This window comes from Anthonomus grandis, chromosome 16 (assembly GCF_022605725.1).
Source record: "Anthonomus grandis grandis chromosome 16, icAntGran1.3, whole genome shotgun sequence".
NCBI classification, from domain to species: Eukaryota; Metazoa; Arthropoda; class Insecta; order Coleoptera; family Curculionidae; genus Anthonomus; species Anthonomus grandis.
In genome coordinates this window covers 22040821-22068793 of record NC_065561.1, presented here as the reverse complement: position 1 = coordinate 22068793, position 27973 = coordinate 22040821, and the positions used below count along the sequence as shown (strand labels likewise).

The following is a 27973-nucleotide window of genomic DNA, read 5'->3' as shown; positions in this document are numbered from 1 at the left end:
TTGTAAACTGCCTTTGTATTTACAATATAATAGAAAAAAAATTCTTATGGTCTTATACATTAAAAATGCAAAATCACAATGAATCGGATCGAAGTGAGTAACTCATAACGCTATCATTATCTTCCTCAATCGCGTGCAATTTTCGCAATTCTTCGAAATTCTTTGAAAAAAAATTATTATTCAAAGGTTATCAAGGTAATTATCAAGAGTTTACCTGTTTGGCAACGTTCTTTAAATGGGCAGCAGTACCAGCCCCGGTTTTCTTGACTAGCTCAGACAAATATCCTTTGGGGTTCTTTAGCAGAACGTGAGGATGGTCGAATTCCACTGCTTGACCGGCATCCATTACAAGAATCTTCAAAAACCGCCTGTTTATTAACACCGGACAGTTAAGTCCTGGAGGGTCCTACCTTATCAGAATCCATAACTGTATGTAAACGATGCGCAATCGTCAATACAGTACAATGTTCGAATTTAGTCCTAATGGTCTTTTGGATCAACTTATCGGTTTGGGCGTCTACATTCGCGGTAGCTTCGTCCATCACCAGGATCTTGTTGTTCCTTAAAATGGCACGTGCCAGACATATCATTTGACGTTGACCCACGCTGATATTCTGACCACCTCCCGTCATTGGTTTATCAAGGACAGCTACCCAAAAAAAAAAACACAACTGATGTAAAAGAATAATTTAATTTCTTCTAGGAATTGAAGTGGATCAACTGTCTGGAAGAATATTTTGATTTATTCCAGGCAGTTGAATGAATTCAACCACCTCACAGGGCCAAATTATGGAACGGCTAGTAAAGTGCCTGGAAAAGTTATCCTGCTGGTAACATTAAATATTGAATTATTCTTATTTGTATTACCAGCAGGATAATACTTGCTTACCAGTAGAATAAGTTAACATCAGGAAAAAGCAGCATATAAAAGGTTTGCCAGGAAATTTATAACCTCAAATTTTTCAAAGAGTTGGAGTTTGCATAGTTTTGCAAGAAGTTTGCGTATAATATTCTAAATTTTGTTCTTAATCTGTATGAGTATTTCGTGATTTTTCATATGATTAAATCTCTCTTTATTTAATATGATAATGCCCGACGTAAGGTTACACCCTTCCCTCACCTGCCTCTTTTTGCTGGCTATGCCACTGTTATGTGTAATGTGACTGAAAAATGAAAACATACACTTAAGAGATCCCATATAGGCAAACGTTAAATTTTAACCACTATATTCTTGTCACTTACTATCGTCATCATATCTTAAAGGCAGTCCCTGAACACTCAGTGTTATTAAATTATAAATTATTTCCTCATAGGTGATAAGAGGTGTTATGGTTGAACTTGGCTCTTTTTTTATACCGTCATACTTTGTTATTTATACACAGGGTTTGTTACATTATACTCTGCTGTCTATTCACTGCACAGTATACAGTTTCTAAAAAGCTGTGTGCTGTGATTCACTGGCAAATGTCTGGTAGGATATTTACAAACAATTAGCGAAAATGCAAATACCTATGTATTAATACTAGTACTAACAAAAAGAATATCGGATTTGGCACAAAACAAGTATGCAAGTACTTGTAACTATTATCACAAATTAAAAACCAAACACTTCCATTATTTTTGTTTATTTTAATAATTTTTTCAGGACAGGAGATTCATAACTCTAATCTTTCTTTTTTTCTTAAGATTATTGTACCGACCAGAACAATTATTACGTTGTTGCCAAACTATAAACCTTCTGTTACTTAACAGCAGGTTAAAATTTGGTTCATAATTCCTCCTACAGCTACAGGTACGTTTACAGAGAGGATAGAATTTATCTGCCTGATAACACACAGGAACTTTACCAGCTGGTCCGTAATTTCAGAGAGAGCAAAAAGAGAATTAGGCTGTACAACTGAACCTTACCGACTCCCTTACTAATGGCATCTTTATCATCCACGTCTATCAAAGCAGACAATATTTCCTCATCGGTATACTCACTGAACGGGTCCAGGTTATATCTTAAGGTGCCATGAAACAGTATCGGTTCCTTATAAATAATAAATAATTAATTATGGCTTAATTAACGGGCGATGGTGATTTTAAGAGGAACCTGAGGTATAATGGAAATTTTGCGTCTTAAATCGTGCAGCCCCAGTACGCTAATGTCCAAATGGTCGATGTAAATTTCACCTTCATAATATGCCAGTCGAAAAAGCGCCACTATAAGCGAAGACTTTCCCGCGCCAGTTCTACCGACGATACCAACCTGGAAATCAAAAACTGTTCAGTTCCCCGTTCGACCTAAATTCTATTATCGCATCTAGCAAGCCCAGGATTAGCATACAATGTACAGTTTTCCGTGACATCTTCAAGACTGTTCACAGTAGAAATTCCCTAAGGTTCAGTATATGAATATAATTTAAAGGAGCAGACAAGGAATTCAAAATTCCTTGTCTTTGACGAGACATTGTTGATACGTTACATTTTTCATCATTGACAATGAATTTAACATTCCGCCATTAGTTTCAGCACCTTTCACAATTTGGCGGTTAGTACTTTGATTGGGTTTGTAGATCATACCCAAGCAACACATCATATATTATTATCGTCAAATATATATTTATTCAACGATTTTTTTAGTAAATTTTTGGTTTTGGCATATTTATCAATCGTATATAGTCGAGGTATATACGGTTTTAATTTACGTATATCATATACGATTCTGTTTACACAAGGGAGAAAATTTCGGCATTTAAAAAAATTGACAAGGGATTTACATAGCCAGTTTTTAAACTCGATCACTACACCTCAAATATTTGATTAAAAAATTGTTCTGGAAAATTACTGTTTTTCATCCATATTATCCAATTTAATAACGCTGTTTTTATATTAACTATTTATGTATAAAATTATATCAAATTTAAATTAATAGAGCTATATAATTAAATATTGTATATATATTTTCTGTAAAAACTTTTTTTTTATCTACAAAACCCTTATCCCTATAATTCTTCTAATAAATTCTTTTGAAAAATCAGCGTTTTTCGTCCATAATACCCAATCTAATAGCACTGTTATTGTATTAAATATTTATTAATATATAATTATATCAAATTTAAATAAACAAACTGAGTAAGTAGATTAGATATTAATGACGAAACCAGCTGTTATTCATGCATATTATTTTGGAAAACAATGATTTTTGAAAACAATTCCTCACTGGTAAGTTGTGTGGGGTGGGTGGGGGGGTACATCAACCCTAAATGAGAAACGGTTTTTTTGCAGAAAATTATTGCCTGAGAAAAAATGCTTTTTAAGATATTATAGGTGATAAAAAAATCTAAAGTTTTTGTATATATATACTTTTCTTACATAATTTTAAGGTTTTCAAGTAAAACGTGAAAAAACTCTTGTTTTAAGTCTCGAAAGCAGATTTTTAAACTCGATCACTACACCTCAAATATATGATAAAATGATCCCGATAATATTACATATAGCCTACTGTGTTTGATACGATATATTTTTCATACACGTATATATCTTCTAGTGTGTTTTTTCTTTCACTCAGTTGACTAACTCAGAAGCAACTCTAAGTAGAATGAATTTTGAAGTAAATGGCACAAGTTTTGGATTAACAACAATATACAAGCCTCCACCAATTTCAAAGACAGATTTTATAAGTGATTTATTTACATACTTTGAGACTCATTACGCTTCAAGTCATATATTAACTCAGTCACAAGACTTCTTTCAAAAACTTGCCTAGATCACTTGTTTATCAATCAAAAAATAAAATCTAATAATTTACAACTAAATTCATATGTAACTGAAGCGGATATAACAGATTATAGCCCAATAACGTTTCTCGCTAGTCAAATAGAAGAAAAGCAATATAATTTAATAAATGACATTAAAACTAAATTGGATATTCCTAAGTTTAGACGACTACTACGAGATTTTGATTGGTCAGTGGTGATGAATAATCATGACACGGATATTAAAAAGTTACCAACAATTATTATTAATAAACGCTTCAGAAACCTCCAACATAAAGCACAAAAAACATAAAAAAATAAAAGATTGGATTAGTAACGGTATTATCATATCAATTAAGACTAGAGGCCGAATGAAGAAAAAATTATTGAAAAGATTTGATACCCAATTAGATAAAGAATATAGAGAATATAGAAATTTAAAACAAACTCAGGGTAATATGAGAAAGTTGTACCAAATAATCAAAGATGCCACATACGAAAACGTTAAAAATAAAAACGATGGTTTTATTAAAATAAAAAATAAATATGCAGAAAATTTTAATAGTCTACTTGAAGCATCAAATTATTGTAATAACTATTACATCAATGTTGGAGTTGAAATGGAAACAGCAATTCCGCCACCACAACATGCCCCGATAACAAAATCAATTTATTTTAACCCCATAACTGACTAATAAAAATTAATTAATAAAGTGTATCTCAACATTAAAAAATAATAGTTCACCAGGTTATTATGGTATTCAAGCTGATATCATTAAACAGGCACATTTAGAAATAATTAATTCACTATTACATATACTAAACCTTATATTAGAAACTGGTGAAATACCCCTCGAATTTAAAACATCGGTAATAACACCCATTCATAAATCAGGTTCCAAAACATCCATTAATAATTACAGGCCTATCAGCCTTATAAGTAATTTTGCGAAACTCTGTGAAAAATTTATAAAGATTAGATTAATGAATTTCTTAAGAACAAATAATGTTTTATCCTCAAGTGAATATGGATTTCTTGAGGGGTGCAGTACCGAAGATGCCATGCATCAACTAATAACTGAGGTAGTAAATAATTTAAATTCAAACAGAAAATGTATGGCTATATTCCTAGATCTTGCAAAGGCCTTTGATACTGTGCCTTATAATATACTTCTTAATGTTCTTGAAAGATATGGAATTCGGGGTACTGCTTTGGAGTTATTTTCAAGTTATTTATCAGGGCGACTACAAATGGTTAAGCTCAATAATGTCCTAAGTGACAAACAGGAAATTAATATTGGCATTCCACAAGGAACAGTTTTGGGCCCAGTACTCTTTATAATATATATCAACTCACTATTAAAGGTACAGGTGGATGGTCTACTAGTAACTTATGCAGATGATACAGCGTTTGTGATTTCAGGAGAGTCTTGGGACATTGTGAAAGATAAATCTGTAAATAATTTAACTATAATAAAAAATTGGCTTCAAACGTTTAAATTATCATTAAATTTAGCTAAAAACAACATACATAACCTTTTCACTTATTAATGCGAATAGACCACATTATAGTTCTATTTTAGTAGATACTCACTGTATTAGAGAAACTTCATGTACAAAATACCTTGGAGTTGTAATTGATAAATTTCTGAAATGGCAACCACACATTGATTATCTTTCCAACAAAATTCGAAAACTAATTCATAAATTTTACTTATTGAGGGAATATTTACATACTAAGACTTTAATAATGTATAAAGCATTTGTGGAATCAATTATAAGATATGGTATATTGGTGTGGGGAGGACTTATTGAGGATATTTTTAACATTCGATCAATTTACACTCTCACAATCGGTTCTTATTACATATTCGACCTAATTTAAAGTCTTTTGTTAATCATAGTTATGATATAAGAATTAGGTGCAATAGGCAAAATAAATTACCACTAAGTACTAATAATCTTAATCTAAGATACATACATTTACTTTGAACCTAAATTGTATAACTTGTTGCCGGGTGCTTGTAGAGGTTGCACTTCCATAAAAAAATTTAAGTTGTTGTGTAAGAGTGTAATCTCTGAACGCGCTTACCAATTTGAAAAGTTTTTCGTCTGAGCATTTGATCACAGATAGTGTCATGGTTGGTTGTATTTTGAATTTTTTAATATATATGTATGTATGCATAATTTTTTAATTATGTTTCTCTCTAACTTGCTTAGTCTCTTAATCTTTCTTATCTTTGTGATAATATTTATAATAGAAAATATTATTAGTTTATATCTAAAAGTAAGTAACATGATTTGATACCGCACATACAGATGTTTCACATCTAGGTGCTTGATTGTATCAATATTAAAGCGAATCATAATTCGATAAAAACTATAATATATGATATATGTTAACTAGTCTATAGTAACTTAATATATAATTACTGTTATATGATGTTTGTAAAGTATTCAATAAAGTATAAAAGTGTAATAATGGAATATCATCCAAAAAGAAATCTAGATAATAATTACACCAAATAAGAAATACAAATAAAAAAAAAAATAACAGAAATCATTGCTCTTACTTTTTGAAGAATGTGACCTACATCATCAGACCAATTTAATTGACTATCAATAATTATTCTTACATATTTGACTTTCTATATTTCATTACCCTATCGATTTGTATATTTAGTTCTAATATACGTTTATTCAGTTTTTGAATAATATTTTGTTTTTCCCTTATAACATTTAATTAGTCGAGATAGTTGAGGTGCGATTTTAATTATAGTGTTTGAAAAGTTAAAAACTACATGGAATTAAAAATAATTTAATTTAAACTTTATTAATTAATTAATTTGTTCAGGCAATTAAGGTACAATTTTAAATAGAGTGCCTAAAACGTTCACAAATCCATGGCCCAACTTTTTGAAATATAAACTAATTTAGTTGTAGACGTACGTCACAGTGAAATGAAGACTTTTCTGTGCCAGTGCTCCTAATGATATCAACCTTAAAATCAAAACCTATTCAGTACTCCGTTCGACCTGGACTCTACTAATATTTGTAAAATTTTGGAGCATTAAAATGACGAGAGTTTTAAACGTATTCAAAATAATAAGTGTTGTAGGTCAGATCTACAGTAGATTATAAAACTTGTTCACTTATACGAGAACCTTAAATTCGACGAGTGATTCTCGAAGGAAGAAAATTACGTACTTGCCGAAAATTATAAAAATAGAAATTAGAACCATCTCAACTAACTAATGGCATATGGATGGACACAACAGCTTAATCCACAAGCGGATTTTTGAATACTAAGTAAAATAAAGCGGGCATGTTTCTCAATAATCGCCACAAGGGAGGTTGAAGTGGAAAGATCTACGTAGTATACTCCTTTTAAAGGTGACAACCCGCTCATTCAACATGATAAGAGTCAATCCACACAATAAAGATTGAAAGGGACTAACTTTTTGCTGAGGGGCAATTTCAAAATTAAGCGCCTTCAAAACCGGAGGTTCGTGCGCACTGTACCGCATCGTAGTGTCAATAAATTCAATTTTGCCGTGTTTGGGCCAAGTGCGTGGCGGCCGTTTATTTTGTGCCTGAAAACATTATATTAATAAAGATCAATCAATTAGCTGATACCTTCAATTAACTTACTGAGTATAAGTCTGGTTCTTGTTCCACTTTGGTGAACTCCAACACCCTTTCGACTGAGGTCATTTGATTTTCTAATTCGGCGGACTGTCTCATACCCCACTGGATCAACCCGGTTAGCCCAATGGATTGGGTTATGATTAATCCTACTGTGCTACCATAGAAATCTACGACAAGCTTGTTATTATTTTATTTAGTTTTTTTTTTATATACACGACTAGTCAATTTCTGTTTTGAATGTAGTTAGCACATTGAGGCTAGTAAACTCTAATGGAATTGAAGTTTTGGGAGTTTCCTTATTGCATTTTAGGAGTCTTATTAAGAGTGTATGATTTTGTTTTTTTTTTAGCTAATTTGGCATTGTTCAGATTTTGAGAGATTATAATTACTACTATAAAGCGGTTTTAATTATTTATCGTTTATTTCTTTGGGGGTAGATCCCGTGTATTGATTAAATAAATAAACATTGTTTGCCGCATTCTGAATTGACCAGAACTGTATCTAGTGGCTATACATACTTTCTGAGTTAATGACACATATATAAGTAACGCATCCAATGAACAAAGCGGTGATCCAGTCGAGCCATTGACTGAAAGCCCTCGAGGTGTAGATGAACATAAACCAAGCGCTGCTATGCAGGTCTTGTAAATGATCGAATTCTGCTACTAATAAATGCTCTGCATTGTTGATCCTGATGGTTTTTATTCCTTGAAGAGTGGCGTTTAAATGGGCGAAAACTGGGCTTCTGGCTGGAAAAAGTATAAAAGTCTCGGTCTTAAAATATTTTTAAGGTTACATGTTTCGCTTAAAATAAAGCATCATCAGACCTTACAAACTAGTAATAACCCATAAATTGTCTGTCCGGTAATTGAAAAATGTAATAATAGATCCACTTACTAATCTCAAACAATATTCTTTCTGCCCTGGACATAATTTTCACTATTTTTGGATGGTATTAGAGTTTCTGGATTTAAGCAACGCTTTTGATACCCTTCATATACAAACAGTAATTAACAAAGAAAAATCATAGTTGTATTAAGTGCTGCTTAAATGATAAAAAAAATAACTAGGTCGTCTTCAGTTTAAGTTTTTGTTTAAAAAAAAATGTATTAAAAAATTACGGATTTTTTTTGTGAAATAAACAAATTTTTACCACATTACTTTGAAATATTAATATAAATTAACGTTTTGATTTTTTTTCAATTTCTAGAGTAACTTTAAAGGCAAAACTTACTTGAAAATGTTGTAAACCACCATTCAACCTAAAATTGTTAAAGAAATCGAAAATCAGTTTATGGCGGTAGAAACCTAAATGAAGATTTATAACATTTTTAACAAAATAGAGCACCACCCCACTATTTGAGATAATTTTTACATAATGCATTTCCAGATCAGTGGATTGGGAGAAGAGGTTCAATGGAATGGCCGGCGAGATCACCAGATCTAACATCCCTCGACTTTTTTTTCCTGGGGTCAGTTAAAAACTGTTGTGTTTAAAACACAACCCAATTTCACTCGATGGTCTTCAGCGACGGATTATTACAGAATGTGTCTCTATCCCATCAAGAGACGTGTTTCAAAATATGAGAAAAAAATAAAAAAATTTCAGTACAAATGATAAATTTTACCAATAAAACTTACAAGCAAAAAAAGTATGTTAATTCGACAAACATACTTCGAGGAAAATAGACACCTGTATAAATGTAGAATGTCTGTAATATGGCAGTTTCAAATAAAAAGAAATATTTCTATTTTTTTGAAAATTTCCAAAAATAATTCGAAATAAGGTAGTGGTGCGTTAATTTTGCTAGCCAGTAGAAATAAGATAAAATTAAGTATACAAAAAGACAGCAAAGACAATTCATATAGTTCACAATTACTGCTGTTAAAAATAACTGTGCCATTTTCTTGTCTTCGGATCTAATAAATGAGCATATTTTTTATTGTAAAAATTTTCGTTTCATTTATTAAGTTAATTGGTTTAGCGCCATATAAGCTGTGGTCCTTCGATAAACATACAAAATAAATAAGTAGAGAACACTAGTACTATTAAACAATTGTGTCTCCCTCTATTTGGGGAAGGAGCCAGACAGCAGTTCTCCCCCGAATAGCCTGCTTAGTACTATCACAGCCGACTTTACTCAAGCCGCAAAATAACAGTTGGCAACATCGTACCACATGGGAGATTCGGATCCGTTTACATTAATAGACTTTTTCCCCTATAGTCTAGTCTTTTAGTTATATAAATTTCATCAATTAATAAATTAACAACTTTCTCAGTGCGTGCTAAAGAAGGGGATGCAATGTTTAAATAATTAGTGGTGTCGTTAGTTTTATTCAAGTCAGAATTTGGTAACACATCAAAGCTAGAAGAAAGATACTGTAGGTACCTCTTGGTGGGTAGATTAGAAAGAAAGAAAGAAAGAAAATGTGCTATATTACGTAAGACAACAAAATCTTGTGTACAAGCATCCTAAAAACTAAAAAAGTTTAAAATAATCTCTACTTTTCTAGAGATACACAATAATCAGAAGACTTATACCGAGTTAATAGATTTTCGAGTTGAGACCACCTACTTAATTTCAATTCGAAAGGTAAAATCCATTTTAGGTCATTTTGGAACAACCCACTGTTTTTTAAAAAGACTTTAACATGTAGGTCGCTATCTATTGATATTTGATTAACAACATTTATACAAGCATCATTCAAGTTTAAAGTATAGAAATATAGCTTTGTGTCCCCAACAATTTTTACATTCCACAGGTCAGATATTAGAATTTTTTGGAAATAATTATTCATAAAATCTTGAAAATTTGTTATAAAATCAAGGGACTTCATTGGCAAGTTCTTTATGTATTTGTTGTTCACTTTTTTTTTCGTCTGGACTTTTTCTAGGAAGAGGCACTGTTTTTGTTAAATATCCAGGTAAGTTGTTCATCTTTGGGGAAGCCAAAAACAAAAATACTTGCCTTCCCTGCTCTTAAACTACTTTTGTAATTAGATTTACATCCGGGAACACAGCAGGGACTTGGCATGTTTCAAAAGGCAAAAAAATTCTTCAATGAATTCCTATATATAAATAAAGCTAATAGAATTACCTATACTAACTAATACTATGCGTATTCCTTACCAGATTTCCTCCAAATATGTTTATAAATAAAACAAAACCTACATTTTTTATGTGAATAAAGCAAAAGCATTAACCTTGGCTCTTAGGCATAAGTTTCTAGTTTTAGTGGAACACAAGATATTCACAAAAAATCCCAATCACACAGATAAGAGCACAACACAAAAATCTTAAAAGTGATATGTAAAATAAACTTGAAAATCGATAAATAGCGCAATGACCTGTTTCTGTTTACATACAAGGTGTTTATCTTTATAACCATCTATCACTGTTTTTATAGTATATAACACGCCGACACTGGCTGGGAGATGTTACTGAGACTTAGTAAGTTCTTAATAATAACTACATTCACTTTCCTTTCCGAAATTTCACTTAAAAACTCAAATTTAAAAGAGGAATCAAACGATCTCCATTAAGTCCCATGAGAACTGAAATGAAAACGGATCTGAAAGCCATGTTGTCGATGTTATCAGTTCGCGGCTTGAGTAAAGTCGGCTGTGGTACTATATCAATTGAAAAAAGTATGATGGAGGTCATTAACACTATAGACTCACCTATTCCTTCAAGACGTTTAATACTAGTGCTAGTCCTAAGGTAAAACCTTCGTAGAAAATAGAAGAGTACGATCATGAGACAGACGGGTATCACCAGCCAGTAGCTGGACACGCAAATTATTATGATCGCTCCGACCAGGTTCAGCATAAGCTACAAAGTCCACTGTCAATCATTTAACTGAAAAAATATCATGACGCCTTACTTGGATCGTGTCAAGGAAGGCATTGGGCAACATCTCGTCTACTTGGCCCAAGTCTTTGGAAAACCGATTCAATATTCTTCCGGAGGAGTTTTCATGGAAGAATTTCATAGCGGCTAGGATTATGCTTTGGAACATTCTATTGTGTAACCTACTCAAGTAGATAGTAACAAGAAACGTTAGGGTTTACAGCTCTAATTGATTGCTTTTTAGAACGAAATTCTATCTTATCCCTTCTACAGGAGAATGAATGTTTGCTTACCTAAATGAAGCCATCATGCAAACGGAGAAGAAATATAAGCTTCTAGCCACCGCCACCACGGTACCAGCAGTGATCAGTACGGTGTAAACGTAAATGCAATCGCTTCTACCGAAGCTGTTCCACCATCCCATTTCTTCGGCATCGCCCTTATGGGCCCGGAGGTCTTCCAAAGCCACCCTAAAACCGAAATTTCTTAGGGACTTACTTCAATTAAAGCTACTTATATACCAGGTGCTTAAGAAGTAATCACCGCCGCTGCCGAATAACTGGGCTCCGATAAAAAGGAGCCACATCACGGTTATTACGCAACAATTTCCACCGGCACGAAAGTACTCTTTGTAGTTTGACGCCGAAACGGATCCGGAAGTTCGCATTTCCGCCACCGCTTTTGGTCCGGTCTAAAAATGTGTCAAATTTTTTTTTATTACCAACATAAAGAAACTTACTTTCCAAATACTCTTACTTTAAAGCCTTCGATATCGATGGCACTATTAAATGCCGCGCTAGTATGCGAGATGGCCTTAAGTACTTTCTCGGTTTCTTTTTCTGTTTCGGGCAGACCGACGGCCACACTAGCGGCTTCCTCGAGAAGAGCCGCGAAACTCACTCCGCTTCGTCTAATTTCCTCGTAACTTCCCTGCACTTGAATGCTGCCTTCGTTCAGTATGATCAGTTTATCTGCCCTTTTTAAGTACTGGAGCTGATGCGTTACCAGAATAATCAGTTTATCTGCCAAGTGCCTTATCAGGCAATTTTCGAACAGTTCTTGGCCTACCTATAACAAAAGAAATTTATTAGTCCTCAAGAAAATATCAGTACATCTGTATATGAAGTAAAACGCAAAGTTAGTTGCTAGGGTTTTGCAGCCTGGTAACTATAATACTACATTAAATACTAACCTACAAAAAACACAAGTCACAACCTTAAGGTGGAACACAAATTTGTCTAGGATACAATACAAGTTCAGACATAGATAATTTGTTCTTGCTACTTAATATTTAATTGACTATAACTAATAGATATACAAAAATATAAAGTTGTATATGCTTTCTTTGCGATGCCGTGGGATCTCCAGAGGATTTCGATGTCTTATATTGACTCCACTAGTGGTCGAAAATTGACTTTTTTCCGAATTTTCAAAGTGCTCTCATCACCTTGTAGCACAAAACCAAAGAACGTAATGGCAAATTTGATAAGTGCATCATTGATTTCATTAAAAAGTGGCACGGTTTCTCGAAAATCGCATCTCTCTATCTCTTTACATAACCACAAAAGTGGGACAGTCTGTACAGCTATAATGTTGTACAGACTTTTTTATTACCGGATGCCTTTTAATAGGAACATGCAGGGAATATACTCTACATTAATATTGCTAGTCGTCGAAATACTTTTCTGCTATAATGTCTTCGTTCAGGATATTTTGCAACACATTAACATGCTACAATAGGAGCATTTACATTGCACAAACCACTGCAAATATACAGCAAGAATGTCATTAATATCCTGGATTATTTATTTCGATAATTATTCAAGGTATATATGTATATGATTACTGATTACTAATTTATTTGGTCATTTGATACTACATATACAATAGAATAAGACAAGTCAGGAGAAAGAAACTGATAATCTTAGTTAACTTATTTAAAAGAGTAAAACTATTATAAAAAAAACCTAATTACACATATCTAAAACTTAGAAACTATATTAATCACAAAAAAATACAGACACTGACTAGGCAGGAGTGACTTTCAGCATGTTGCTAAATTCGTTGATATCATAGACGACAGACATAGACACTATTTTTAAATATGTTGAAGTTATCTATTCGTTTTAACGAAGCAAGGAGTTGAGTAAATAAAAATAAGCAAATACCTTCATAAAAGGGGGTCTTTTTAAAATAAACAAAGTTAAATTTTGGCAAATAAAGAGCATCCTTACATCTAACATTATATTTATTAAAATCACTTACTTTGGAGAAACGCTCTTGATTTTTAAATATGTATAACAATAATTTAAACATATAAATACCGGGCATTGTTAAAATATAATATTTTTTAAATGTTTCACGGCAGCTCTCATTATAGTTCAAACCAAAAATCAGTCTCATAAATCTTTTCTGAAATACAAATACCCTTGGTGCCTCTGATCTATTACCCCAAACAGCAACATGTGAGATCAAGACCCTACATTCCTAGACGCCTTTTAAGGGTAAACAATTAAAAATACAGTCTAGATAGTTTGCTGCATATCTCGTCAATTTGAGAAAGAAAAATAGGTGTTGGTACATTATAAAATTTGGCATGTTATATTTAACTGCCTGGAACAGAGAAAGTCGATTTTAATCGCCTGGAAAAAATTATTGAGGTGCCTGGATAATTTTTTTTTAATTTCTGCCAGGCAGTTGGAGAATGCTCACCCACTATTGGCTTTAACTGAAATTTTAAGAAAATGAGTGAAGTGTATATTTATTCCTTTAGAAAATCCCTTGGGAATATTTTTTCTCAGTTAATCCTAGAACAATTGATATATTCCTTTCGGAGCAAAAAATCCAATTTGACTAAAATGAGTGGAATTGAGAATACTCGATATTGAAACTATAAGCGATAAACCCTCCATATAACATGTCTTCTTGAAAAGTAATTTTTTACATAGTTGGGCCTACCATAGATTTAAACAAATTTTTGGACATTTTGAACTTTTCAGGTCAAATCCTGGAATAATGAATATGTGATAAGTATAGTCCTTTCCTGGCAAAAATTTCAATTTGACAATAGTGAGAAACTTTGGCGCCCAACATGTAAGGAATACTGCTTGTCCCGAATATGTAAAGATTGCTGCAGTGAATATATATATAATCCAAATCAGGAATTTTCATACAAGTCTTGGATGATTAAAAAAGACTCACTGTACTAATTCACCTAGTTTTTTTCCAATTATCAATGTTGGAAGAAAGATGCAGATCCTAAAATGTATGTACAACATAAACTTACCTGAATATCAACAGCAGACAGAGGATCATCAAATAAATAAATATCGGCTTCCTTATAGACCGCCCTGGCAAGATTAATCCTGGCCCGTTGTCCTCCACTTAATGAAGCACCTCTTTCTCCAACTATAGTTTTATCCCCATAAGGAAACAACATGAAATCGCGTCTCAGCGCGCACACCTTGACCGTTTCCGCATACCTTTCTGCGTCGTATTCCTTGCCGAATAAAATGTTTTGACGCACAGAACCTACAAGTACCCAAAAAAAAAAGAAACTAACCGGGACCAATTTTATTTGAAAAATGAACAAACCTGCAAACAACCATGGTTCTTGAGAAGCATAAGAAATTTCGCCGTTAATCCAGAGTTTGCCACTGAACAGTTTCAGTTCTCCTAAAATGAGGTTAAGCAGGCACGATTTTCCCGCACCAACTGCTCCTACTATTGCTACCAGTTGTCCACTTTTCAGTTGAGTGTTAATGTTGTCTAGGCATACATCTTCACCTGTAAATATCACTTAATTTTAGACTTTCTATATGCTGTCAGATAGCATATACACATCCAATGGATGTTCAATATTGGCCTAAACTAAGTCGAATTGTCCTTTGGATTAAATTGGATTTCAAATAATCGTAAATTTAAAGACATAATCCATCTCCAATGACTAAAAGATATTTAAAAATGCCTGGAATATCATTAAAAATTATTCCGAACGATATAAGAAAATACACTAAATGAGTGAAATAACAAGAAAAATGGAAAATTTAAATATTCTATTTGTAAAATGTGATTTCTCTCTTTTTTCACTTCAAATGGAATAAAATTAAAAGCCTGGAATATATAAGATATGAAAACTAAGTTACAATGCTTGGAAGGCATAAAAATTGACCTGATGATAGGTCTAGAATGAACTAAAAACTAACTTTCATCAATTTTATATCGGTATTTATGTCACTATTGTTGTTCATGTTTTTTATATTTCAGACCTTTGGATACGTTTTGAATTTTATTTCAGGCAATCGGAATAGTTTTTTTCAGATTTTTAAACATATTGTCAATGTTATTTCAGGTTTTGACATAATTTTTTATTTCTTTCAGTCATACCAGCAAGTCCTCGCTCAGCGTACTAGCTCCTGAGGGCTGGGGGCATTATGTATTTATTGCCGATCTTTATTAAATTTACTTGTATTTCTTTTGTTATATTGCATTTAAAAATAAACATTTTTATTATTATTTACTACAATCATTTACTACTTCTATTTGTACAAGAGATTGTTTTCTAAAATAATACGCATGAATAACAGCTGATTTCGTCGTTAATGTCCCATCTAATAACACAGTTTATGTATTTAAATTTGATATAATTATATATATGTATATTAATAAATATTTAATACAAAAACAGTGTTATTAGATTGGATATTATGGACGAAAAACGACGATTTTTCAAAAGAAATTTGTACTAGAAAAATGTTTGGGGTGGGTGGGGGGTTAAGGGTTATGTTAATGAAAAACAATATTTTTTCAGAAAAAATATATGCAATATTTAATTTTGTAACATTGTTTATTTAAATTTAATGTAATTTTATATTTAAATATTTAACATAAAAACAGCGTTATTAGATTGGATAATATGGACGAAAAACAAAGATTTTCCAGAAGAATTTCATCAAATATTTAAGGTCTGGTAATCGAGTCTACAAACTAGATATGTAAATCCTGTGTCATTTTTTTACATGTCAAAACTTTCCCTTTTTGGTAAACGTAATATACGTATATTCTACAGTTTAATAAATATACCTTCACCCTATTATACCAAAAACTCGTTGAATAAATATATATTTAACGATAATAATATATGATGTGTTGCTTGAAAAGTATAATTTAAACTTACCATATTTCGCAAGCCCTCTAAATATGACGACCGATGCAATTTCTGGATCCAGGTACCCTCCTAATCCTAGTAACCTGAAAAGAGTAGGATTCTTGGCAAAACTGTAACTAGACGGCAAAAATCTGCCCTCCGACGATTCGTTTGTTCCAAAATCCACCGAATCCGTTACGGAAATATTATCCCTGGTAGTGAGATCGCCCTTTTCGTTAAGAAATGGGGTTTCTTCAGGTGTTTTTGGCACCGCAAATGGGTCTAAGATCGATTTGTCGCCCACCGTGGCCTCTTCGGTCATTAAAAACTTTTGGATGCGGGCGATCGACACTTTTGTCTCTGCCACCTTAAAAACGTAATTTGTCACTATTACATTTGAAATGTGCCGCTTGGTGCTAGCAGGATGTTTTCATTCGTCAGTAATAAATGACATAAATAAAATAGTGCACTCACAGCGTTAAGACCGTGTGGGAAAAACACGGATAAAGTCTGTCTGACGATGATGTAATATCCGCCAATGAGGAACACTTTTTCGGCATTTATATCGTTGCCCAGTAAAACGTAACTGAGTACGGTCAAGAAAATGCCCAGTCTGGCAGTAAACATGAGAAAAGACATCGTGAAGCCTCGTATGTACGACGTCAAAAGAAGGATCTTAAGTTCATGCCTAAAACGTGAGTTTTAACCTAATATACTTTTAACTTAGAAACTATGCCATTATATACTTTCTCAGTTTCCTAATCATATCGGCAAAGGCATGTTCCCAAGCGTAAATTTTAATTACTTGGATCGCCTGGATGATTTCGTTCATGCATCGCACTCGGGCATCCGTTCTGGCGGCCACCACAACTCGAAACCGCGCAGTCGCATACGCCAACACCACTAAAACGTATACAGGTCGTGCATTCGACGATTATCCGTGCGGCAACTTACTCTGCACGGGCATAATCACTAATACGGAGAGCATTCCGAAAAATGACGCGTAGCCAACTTCGAAGTATAGAAAGATAGTTATGAGAACACCTTGTAGAGGTGCCACCCAGAGGTAGTGCAAGAACACCGGTGCCAAATCGAATCTGTTCACGTCATTTGACATCAGGTTGACGGTGTTGCCGACGGTTTCGTCTCCCAGGGCTGTTATTTGGATGCGGAGTGCCTAGAATGAGAAAACAATTATTGATTATATGCGTACGTTATTACGCGTAGTTCACAAGTTCTCTTTGCCTTAACAATTAATGATATTTTGGTGGGTAGTGGGTTCGTCTTTTGTAAATGATAATGGATCTCTTGAAGGATGTTGTAAGGATAGACCTGGTTGCTGAGCCTCACAGCGGTTCAACAAGATAAGTGACTGTTGCGTTTTTATACATTTATTTTTGCCATTAACTAAAATTACAAGAATTTTAAAATCGTGCGCTTTTTAAAAAAAAAATCCCTACAGCATCGAGGCTGAAGCGTGAGTGCGCGGAGTATGACATTCGTACTGAATCAATCGCCTGGTCAAGTCAATTGTGACCGCAACAAAGTTTTTTCTGGCTTTTGGGTATTTATGTTACCGGACAAACGGTGCAAAGCCTTGCAGGACATCCATTCGGGCCAGTCAGGTAAGCCCTTTGTTCTGGGATTTTTTCCGCGAAATTTATTTATCTTTACCCGCAAAATTTAAGTAAAAATTTATATTCGAATTTTTGAGTGTGACTTTAATTTGTTTCTCGTGCAATTGGTTCAGGTATATCCAATACTAATAACCATCTTTGTTAACCCCGCAGGACGGTACAACTTACATCAGTAAATCTTTTAAAAGACAATTGCATTGATAACACTGTTACCTCTGACCACCTCGCTGGAGATTTCCAGGTCCAGTTTCTTTTGCAAGGTACTAAAATTGCAACCATAGACGAGGCGGCCCGCGTATTGGCATTCTATACTATTATTCAGATCGGCCTTACTTTGAATCGTGGTAGACTACGTCTACGTGATATACCACAATTTTAAAGCCCATTCTATACTTCGATTCAGAGCGTAAGTAATATTTAGTATTCTGAAATGCAGTATATAATAGGTTTTATTTTAAAAGCAGTTTTGTAGTTCAATATATACTACGTCCCAGAAAACAAGAACAGAGCGCGTATTCTGTATTCTCCTAGGAAGGAAATTTCTTTCTATGCAATACAAATTTATATGGCATAAAAAGATATTTATTTCTTTCCTATGACGATACAGAATACGCTCTGTTTTCCTAAATAGTTTTAGGGGTCATGTTTTATTGCCCATAATATTGCCATCTTGAATAAAGTAAGAAAACAGTATTATTTATTTTAAAATAATTACATAAAACATGAATTAAAATGATTTTTCTTCTGTTAAAAAATGTTTATTAAATGTATTTGTAAATATGTTTGTTCATATTTACAAATGACATTAAGTGAAATAACATAAATATTAATTTATAAAACTATTAGGTAACTAAAATGTAACTTTTTTTTATTCATTATTCTTCAGAGAAATCTGAAAAAAAATTATTCGATCAAATGTAAATAAAACAATTTTATACAAACATTTTCAATTCTAAAACTTTTAATAAAATATACATTTTCGTACTTATAAGAAAACCTAAACTATGTTATCTATGTATTTACCCTTAAATGATATTTTTAGATATCAATAGTGTTTTCTGCCTTAAAAAAAATAACAACACGGCAAAAAAATTAACAGCTATAAAACTAGCTACAAAGGAAAATTAAAATGTGAGGCATTTTAATAGAAATATTAACATATACTGCTGTAACTCAGTTTTCTAAAGAAAATTTATAAAAGTAGTGACAAAAAAAATTAATGTAAATTTTATTTTCTTTCGTGACATTTTGCATTTGGTTGATTCTTAAAAATATTTTCTTCTAATTTATGTTTCCTTTTAATAGCCTTTTTTAGTTCCTTGTTGGAAGGTCTACCCGATTAATTACGCTTTTTTCCAGATACAAATCCCTGTCTTATTCTTCTTCTACTAATGGAAGTAGGGCGCACGCCTATATATTTTGAAGAACGTCCCTTTCTTAAATTGCAGAAAAATGTCGCCAATTGTGTCGGTGTGGTAATTTTATTTAACTCAGCATTTCCTTAGATAAGGCAGTTTGTTAACTCCACAGACTCATTTTCAGATACCATTTCTAGCAGCCTGTCGAAATTATCTTTTAAATTATTAAGAGCTGAAGAGTGTTTTTTGCCAGCTTTTGAATCATTTGATTCTTTGTCTAGAACATTAGATTCAAATATTTTTTCAGTTGCTGCAATGCTCTGCTGCGTTGCACTTTGACATGATACATTACTTAAATGGCTTTCAGAATGATCATCTAAATCTATATTTTCAAAAAAAAACGTTTGAAACACTGTGTACAAGAGCTAGCTTTGCTTAAAATTTTTGTTGCACAGCACAAAAATGCTTACAAAACTTGCCGCCTATTCCGAATGTACAATCACACGTTTCCAAAGTGGTACCTACAGTGTAGATAAGTGTGTTATCATTACTGCTTGTTACATAATATATATTTTTATTATTTTTTTCACAGTAGAGCTTTTCAGTTTTATCGCAAAATTTACTATACAGAATTTAATTTTTCGATGATCGACTACTAGCAAATAACAGCATACGGCTCTTATGATAAGATTCAAAGAAGTTAATAAAAAAGTCAATTAATGCACGTATAAGTTAAATGTCTTGCATCTTTGCAAAACGATATCTTTAAATATACGAATTAGCGCTTCTACAAAGTTATTTGTATTATTTCCCCTAGTGATTAATGATGCCCGAAAACATAAACACCACTCTTCTCTTCATTGCCAAAGAGCACTAATGTGATTTTTTAAATGTACGTACTTTAAAACAATATCATTTTTCATCAGATCGTTTAAAGATTCTTCTGCTTCTTCTAAAGTTGATGCATACATTATGGCACGAAATAAAATCATTACAGTCTTCCTATTTTCTTTGGGTATTTCATTGTGGCTATCCCACAACCAACGCTAAAAAGCTTGGCAAACGCGAAAGATACAAAGAAGGAGCTTTGGCTTTACATTTTCCGATGAAAACACAGATGTCAGCGCATTTCTTTCTGCTGAACTATCATCGCTCATGAATATACTAGGACAGCCAGTTTTACCAAAACCTTCATTACCTAATGTTTCTTTAAGCAAGTTAAAGGCTAATATATAATTTGCTTCCGTCTGAGCTGTATATAATACACAAGCTAATGGCAAGGCTCCAATTTTGGAAGCGCACTAGAGTCCACAAACACAATTGCTTTAGAAAAATGTTCCTTATGAGTACGCATCATGATTGGTGTGAGTATAATTACAATCAAAGGATTCTCTTTAACCGCTATTATGTTCTGTCCTTTTTTATGGTAAAATTCAGCCTTTTCTTTTAGGACCCTCACCACTGAAGATTCATCTCGGCCTCCAAAATTTAAATTTCTAAAACAAGGAGAAAGTTCTACGTAAAATCGGTAAAATTTAAAGATATTTTCAAGGCAAGGCGATGTAGATATACAAAAAATAACTTACCTCCACTTTTCATACAAATGTTTTACTTGCCGTTCCGTGGGATTTAATTATGCATTGGCTAATACTAAGGGTAATTTAGTGTAAATGTACATAGGTAAAGTAAATTAACATAACACTTACCGTAACACATCCATTATAGCCTCGTGTCACATACCGATCGTTTTTTATAGTGTTTTTGTTGATAATTTTTATTAAAAAATCAACGGTGGCATTACATTTCTTGTCTCTAACTCTAGTGTCTTCCCTTTTTTTTGGTTTTAGCTTTATTAAAACCACTGTGCTGGCATTTAAAAATTTTACGTATATATACGTATCTCTTTGCTGATGGGTATGTATAACGCACAATCCAGTTAGTACTTGTTTTATTACTAAATATAGCTAACCATTTGCCACAACAAATACTATTGTCTTCAACATCTGGTTTTTTAAATCGAATTTTAGCTTTATAACCATCATTGAGCTCAAGATATTCTATTATAGAATCGTCCTCACTACACATTTCCACTAATATATTTTTATAATCCATCCTTGTTTGTTGATGCTACGTGAGGCGCAGCAATTGACATCCATTGCGTACTGCATTTCAGTATTTCAGCGCGCTAACGTAATAGCGAAGCTCTGAATTGTAGTATAGGATGGCCTATGAAATTAGATAAAGCATATGGCCATAGTCTACCACGATTCAATGTAGGGCCGATCTGAATAATGGTATAGAATGCCAATACGCAGGCGGCCCACTCAATTGTTTGAAATAAATTAAATTATTCGTCCAGACAAGTGAACTCAACTTATGTTACAATCCTTTTTTCTGTTTGAGGGTTCGTTGCACTCAAGTTCTTTATTCTTCCAGGCAGTAGAGTCAGTTACTTTAAAATTCACTGTGATATGATTGAACTCATTCAACTGTCTGGAAATAATCAAAGTATTCGTCCCGGCAGTTACTCTTTTTGTTCACTGTGATATATTCCTGCCTGGAAGTAATCAAAATATTCTTTTGAGGAATTTTTCAAAAAAATCGCATTTTTTGAGCATTTGAACAGAAAAAGGATTACATGCAAGTGTTCATTGCAAGTCACACACAAGGCAATGTTTTCACTTATATTTTCCCTATTTTTTGCATTAAATATTTTTTAAAAAATTGCTGAAATAAAGGATGTTCAAGTAAAGTACCGAAAAATGAACCATCTGTGATAGATATTGTTTCGAAATGAATGGGTCCTGTTGTTTCTTGGGTGATATAATACGTAAATTGCCTATTTCAAATCTACTAGTCATGATATGCTGAATTTAACGAACAGATTGCTGGCCGAGGGTCTATCTCCAGTACATTTTACTACCATAATATGAGAATGTAAAAGCATTACATAAATGTTCTATATAGGTAAAAAGTTGGATCTTTGGAATATTATGAAAGCCACTTGATTTTCATTCATTTGTACAGCTTAATATTCCTGTTTCTTACAGTAGATCTGATGTTGCTTAGTACAGGCGAAACACGCGTAATCCTTTGACCTCAATATATTTGAGACCTGTTAACTTAAGCTATTAAAGATTTAGCATTATAACAAGTTAGGTATTAAAGACATTAAGAAATCTGAACTACTAAACCTCACCTTTCTATAAATCAACGAACAGCATGCTACCCTAACTCGCATGCCCACATGCATGGCTGCCATAATGTACGGGTGTACCGTCCCAATCACTATTATACTACAAATCATAATACAAGTGGCGAAGAAGAACGCCTCCTCCTTAGAGATGCGACTTTGATCCTTTTTAAAGTAGTAGAAAACTCGCATTATGTAAATGGGAGGGTGCTGCCTGAAAAATTGATCATTAATCATCGATTTTGGCGCTTCCTTTCGATACATCAAAGGTGCCGCCAGGCATAGTCCAGAAAGCCAGGGAATACGTTGCGTTCCTTTCTCTTTAAATAAAGAATTAGTTTTTTTACAGTCAAACGTACGGTATATACAGGGTCATCAAAAGATATCACCCTCTCCCAGCATTATTATCTGACTGAGCTGACCTTTGAGTGACCTTTAAGGTATTGCATGTATTTCTTTTAAAATTGGTTATCAAATGCTTCGACTGCATTTATTTCAATCAATCACAGGATCTGTGACTATTTTGGATAAATTTCATTCAAACACCACCACAGAAAACCCGAATAATTCAAAAACTTTTGGATGATACTCGTTGGAACTATAACAGTAATTGTAGTGAATCCTTGGCTCATTTATATAACTGTATAAGTATAAATTAGGTAATACTTACGTATGTATATAAAACTTATTATAAAAGAAAAATAGGCCTGGACTATAATGGCGGCTTCTTTGATATAATCAAAGCAGTAAGCGGAAAAATAGATCTTTTAAATACTACTTACTCTTCGGTACTTTTAATGTTATTTGCATTAAAGTATCTGATAAACAGGCCGATAAATATTGGCTGTGGTAGCCTAAAATACAGATGAGCTTTAGTAGAAAAGTGTCGATCATCAGTCAAAGTGCCAACCTTATAAAAAATTCCATAATAAAAAGCACAATCCCATAAAAGATAATATCCCTTTTAAATGTTTTGATTATAGCCTTAGTGAGGCTCGGTTCCCTCTTTTTTTTAGCGGCATTAATCAACTCTAAACTCCAGTTCTTTGCTAGTTTCTGACCCAAAAGTGAGGACTTATGCTCGTCCAGGGGTTCTGTCAGGTCGTTCTCATCTAAGTCACGTTTCCTTCCTAACTTAAACGTTTTTAGGGCATACCTAATATAGGAGGATTTTAAGAGGGAAAGTTTGTTAGAACGCACTTACCAAAAAGTGATGACTGATAAAATATTAGCGCCCTTTCTCGCGTTTTTCGGTCTACCGAGCAAATCCGAACCGGTCCTCATCTTCTAACACCTTTGGATCAAAACAACGCACTTGTCACATTGGTAAATCGTTCAAAATAATAGGTGTGCAGGTGCGTGACTTGACGACGCGCACGTCAAACACGATTGTCACACAATAAAATGCCGTAAAAAGATATGAACAAGTCGTTGGATTTAGCGAAAGGAAAACGTGAAAAAATTATTTGTGGATGCTGTACAAAACCGGAAGACTTTAGTAGCGATCAAGTGATTTTCGATTATTTCGGCAGGGAGTTTACCGAGTATGAATACGTGATTGAGAATTTAGCCATTAGACCTGCCCCTAAGAAATTATTGGATTTGGTTCCGGTACATTCCGCGAATGTTTCTAAGGTAAGGCGGCAAACTTTGAATTAAAAAATTTTCGTCAACCAATGATTCATTGACAAGGCAAGAGAAAAGTCTTTAACCGGATCTTTTTCACTCTTCTTCCGGATGATTGAGTATTTATTTCTTCGTCCTTCTTGGTAATGAAATGTAGTGAGACCTCTCTCGGTAAACAATTCTCAATGTGGTTGTCACAGAGTCTGATTGAAAAATGTACAATTTGCTCCCTCCCACAGAAAACAGGGCACTCGCACGGTCAGCAGGATTAAAGCTAATAAAGCAATAGGCCTAATTAGGAAATTGATTTGTTACAGGCAGTCAGAATATTTGTAAAGATCCTTCCAGGCAATTGAAATATTCCTTCAACTTTAAAAGATCAAAAATCAAGACAGAATAAATTGATAATAAAAGAGCAGTAAAAGAATTAAATGAGAAAACTGAGAAAGGTTAAACGTGTTTAATAAAGCGCTAATAAAAATTAAAATAAGGAACGTAAAATGACAATTTTTATGATGTTTGATTACGGTTCCTCATCCCTTTTATTTTAAGCAAAGGGTCTTATACTTGCTGATGATTTCAAGTGCTTTCCATAGATTAACTGCATTGAAGGTTGTCACAAAATGTTGCTAACTGGTTGGACATTCATAGTTTTAAATAAAATGTGCTTTCATATCATTTACCCTCAATAGTAATTCTGTTGCGTTCACTTATGGACTTAGGAGTTATTTTTGATAGTAATTTATATTTTTCTTCTCAAATTTTGTCCAAGGTTGAGAGTGCCCAGAAGATCATCCATCTTTTAGATGATTAGAATTTAGATGTAGTGTGTCAATCTTGGAGTAAGGCTTCATCATATGGTCTATATAACGTTTGGATAGCTCTGATTGAAGCGGTACAAAGGAGATTTCTGAAGTGTATATCCTACAGAAAATTTGGTGTTTATCCCCCTAGAGTTTGCGACAATAAACATATTTTATTGTCGGTGTTTGACGGGCTCAGTTTGAGTTAGAGGAGAATTAGGATATCTTGTTAACTACTTATTAAATTATTGATTGTCCTGACTTTCTTCGTCAACTCCCTTGGCCATTATAACGAATTAAATTCTCGTAATTATAGAATGTTTTATTTAGCGTATAATCGTACAAACCTTTACAAAAACCTATCATATATAAACTCTATGGTAAAATTATTTTAATGTGTGTGTTATGTAGATTCCGATATGACTTAGTTGGTACATTTTACGTTAATTTTTCCTTATTAGCTTAGTATACTTTGTTTTTTTATTTTAGGTTAGTATCTGTAAGTAGATTTTGACTATTGATACTGTAATAAATAAATATTACTGTATCTGATAATTTCACGTGTCATTTTTTAGACTTCCAGTGAATGTAATTATTTGGACTCGGAACAGAAAATGCTCTCGCATTACCCAAACAAGCAGCCGACATCCGGCGAAGGTGATTTTCGAAAACCGCGCGCCAATTTGGGCCTTAAAATACGGGACGTCAGCGAGGACTATATAACCTTCAAATCGGACGAGGACTATAAAAGACCCGAACCGCGTCCGAAACAGTTTGGCCCTAAGATGCTGCCCTATACTGACTCGCCTAATAATCGAGTCATCAAAGATATCAAAGAGATACAGAAAACGATAAGAGCTAAAGAGTATAGGACCCCAAAACAGGTAGGTTTAAATTTAAATTAAAAAAAAAAGTCCATTCCTTAGGCAGAGTTTTTCCAGAAAGGTCATCACGGATTTATGTCGGGCTAGCGAAGAATCCTTGAAGTTTAACCGACCGATGCTCCGCAGTCAAATCCAGCTCGAGGAACGGAAACTGGCGCACGCAGATCGAATAATGCCCACGGAAATAAAGGACACCATCGACACGTTGAAATTTCGAAGACCCCTGAGTCAGTACTACACGCCGGCTGAAAAAAAAATTCACGGTCACAGTCCGGGGGTGTTTTTGGCCGAGGTAAAAGGCGAAAGTATAAATGGTGACAAAGCAAGTGAGTAGCAGCATCACTTTTTGATATCAGCAAACCTTTGTGGCAAAGATTCACCTTTGGCACTTTCTTTGCTGCATTACAATTCGGGGACAATATATAGAACAATTTCCTTTTAATTTTTTAACTCATCCAGCGGATTCGTCTACTCCTTTACGAGGTTTAAATTGATCCTTGGCCCCTCAAGTCAAGGTTCTATGATAATATATTTTATTTATTTATTTATTTACATCATTCAACAGAGAAAGTCCAATAATAAAGTGGAAACGATGTATATAAACATGAAATCATCTTATCAAAATAAAATGAATATTATAGATTTGATAAATATATAAAAAAGAAGAAAAGATTATCTAAACTAAGCGAATTCTTTTAATTTCAGCTAGGCTACAGTTAAATATATCGCATTAACTACGTATAGGCGAAAATTTTATAATGTTGCTTCGAGGTATTGAAGGGTAAAAAGTGCGAGTCGAGGAGTGTGTAAATTTAGTCAAGTTGTGTAAAGTTGCAAGATCTCTGGCGAGTCAATTACGCCATTACTTAATTTATGTAAGAACTGTAAATCTGCCGAATCCCTTCTTTCCTGAAATCTTTCAAGCATACGATCATGTGATAGTATCAAGGCTCAAGGTTCTGATAGTATGGCGACCAGACTTAGGAAGAATATTCCAAAATTGAACGAACATAGGTAAAGTACAGGAGTTTAACGCTAGAGATATTCTCAAAGAATGGAGAGCCTCCATTCCTGACAACAAAACCTAGGATTTTATAACTTCTTTTTATGATATCTGATTCACTGAGTTAATGGCTGCTTGCAGTTTTCAATAGTATCAATTCTACAGTATAATTTTTTAACATCACAGTATAACAAGCTATTTACTTCTAGTCTAGGTCCTTACAAATGGTATTATTATATGTTACTGGTACTCTAGAAGAAAATACCTTACTCGAAGATGAACCCCTTTTGTGTGATGCCTATTGCTCAATCAGACTTTTCCTTTATGCGACAACCATCTATTAAATATTTTGATATTCGAATATCGATCTTATAATTCTAGAGAAAAAATAAAAACCCTAAGTAGTATTTTAGTATAAAATATATTTTTGGGTTTATTTTTTCAGGTTTTAACAAAATTTATTGACAATTTTTATTTTTTATTGACAAATCCTATACATTGTTATGATGTCGATGGAAATAAATGATTTGATTACTTGCTCTTAATTAAATAATGTGTAGTTTTTCCTAGTCAAGTTTTTTATGCTTATTATTCTTATTAAAAAGTAGATTGTCTTGTCGGTTATTACGACCTCCGTCTGCTTGTACAACTTAGTCTGTACATTTTTATACTCGAAGTATTCAACCAATATTCTCAAAAAGACTTAGATATTTATTAAGGGCAAAATTAAACTTAAGGTCAAAGTGTAATGTACATATTTCAGATTCTCTAAAAGAACAATCCGAAGACACGATTATAGACTTAATGAATGACCCGAACGAAATAAACCCGATATCTGACAATAAACGTTATTATCCAGTCGATTCTACCGCACAAACCGAAGTATAGACATTTTATTATAACCGAATTGTTTTATAAATTCAGTTTTACTGTTGCAGATTTCTAAGGGGTGTCCCTGTCTAAAGAAGCAAGAAGGCAAAAAGAACCTGAAATGGAAGATCATTATTAATAAACATGCCGGCAATCAATGTTGAGAAACCACGTATTTATTTGGTAAAATAAATCTTATTAACGAATGATAGTTG

The 27973-nt window shown here is 33.3% G+C and overlaps 2 protein-coding genes across 3 annotated transcripts; one reads left to right on the top strand and one right to left on the bottom strand.

Annotated features, from left to right (window-relative positions):
* LOC126745925 (probable multidrug resistance-associated protein lethal(2)03659) lies at positions 1–23991 on the bottom strand. 2 transcript variants are annotated; one of them, XM_050453988.1, is made up of 23 exons: positions 23777–23991; positions 23483–23728; positions 23355–23426; positions 22579–22786; positions 17339–17561; positions 17131–17287; positions 16859–17072; positions 16415–16751; positions 14833–15024; positions 14525–14769; positions 11995–12306; positions 11760–11929; positions 11532–11708; positions 11273–11420; positions 11070–11220; positions 7907–8137; positions 7392–7555; positions 7199–7333; positions 2096–2251; positions 1909–2032; positions 411–649; positions 215–355; positions 1–160 (listed from the first exon to the last, which is right to left on the bottom strand). In XM_050453988.1, exons 1-23 carry the CDS (start codon positions 23854–23856, stop codon positions 74–76), a joined length of 4209 nt encoding a protein of 1402 aa, XP_050309945.1. In that variant the 5' UTR covers positions 23857–23991; the 3' UTR covers positions 1–73. The 2 variants fall into 2 exon arrangements, with proteins under 2 accessions (XP_050309945.1, XP_050309947.1); XM_050453990.1 differs by lacking the exon at positions 7199–7333.
* LOC126745928 (uncharacterized) lies at positions 23930–27973 on the top strand. The gene is made up of 5 exons (XM_050453993.1): positions 23930–24207; positions 25577–25885; positions 25947–26211; positions 27652–27770; positions 27827–27973. The coding sequence occupies exons 1-5, from the start codon at positions 23992–23994 to the stop codon at positions 27920–27922; spliced, it is 1005 nt and encodes a 334-aa protein (XP_050309950.1). The 5' UTR covers positions 23930–23991; the 3' UTR covers positions 27923–27973.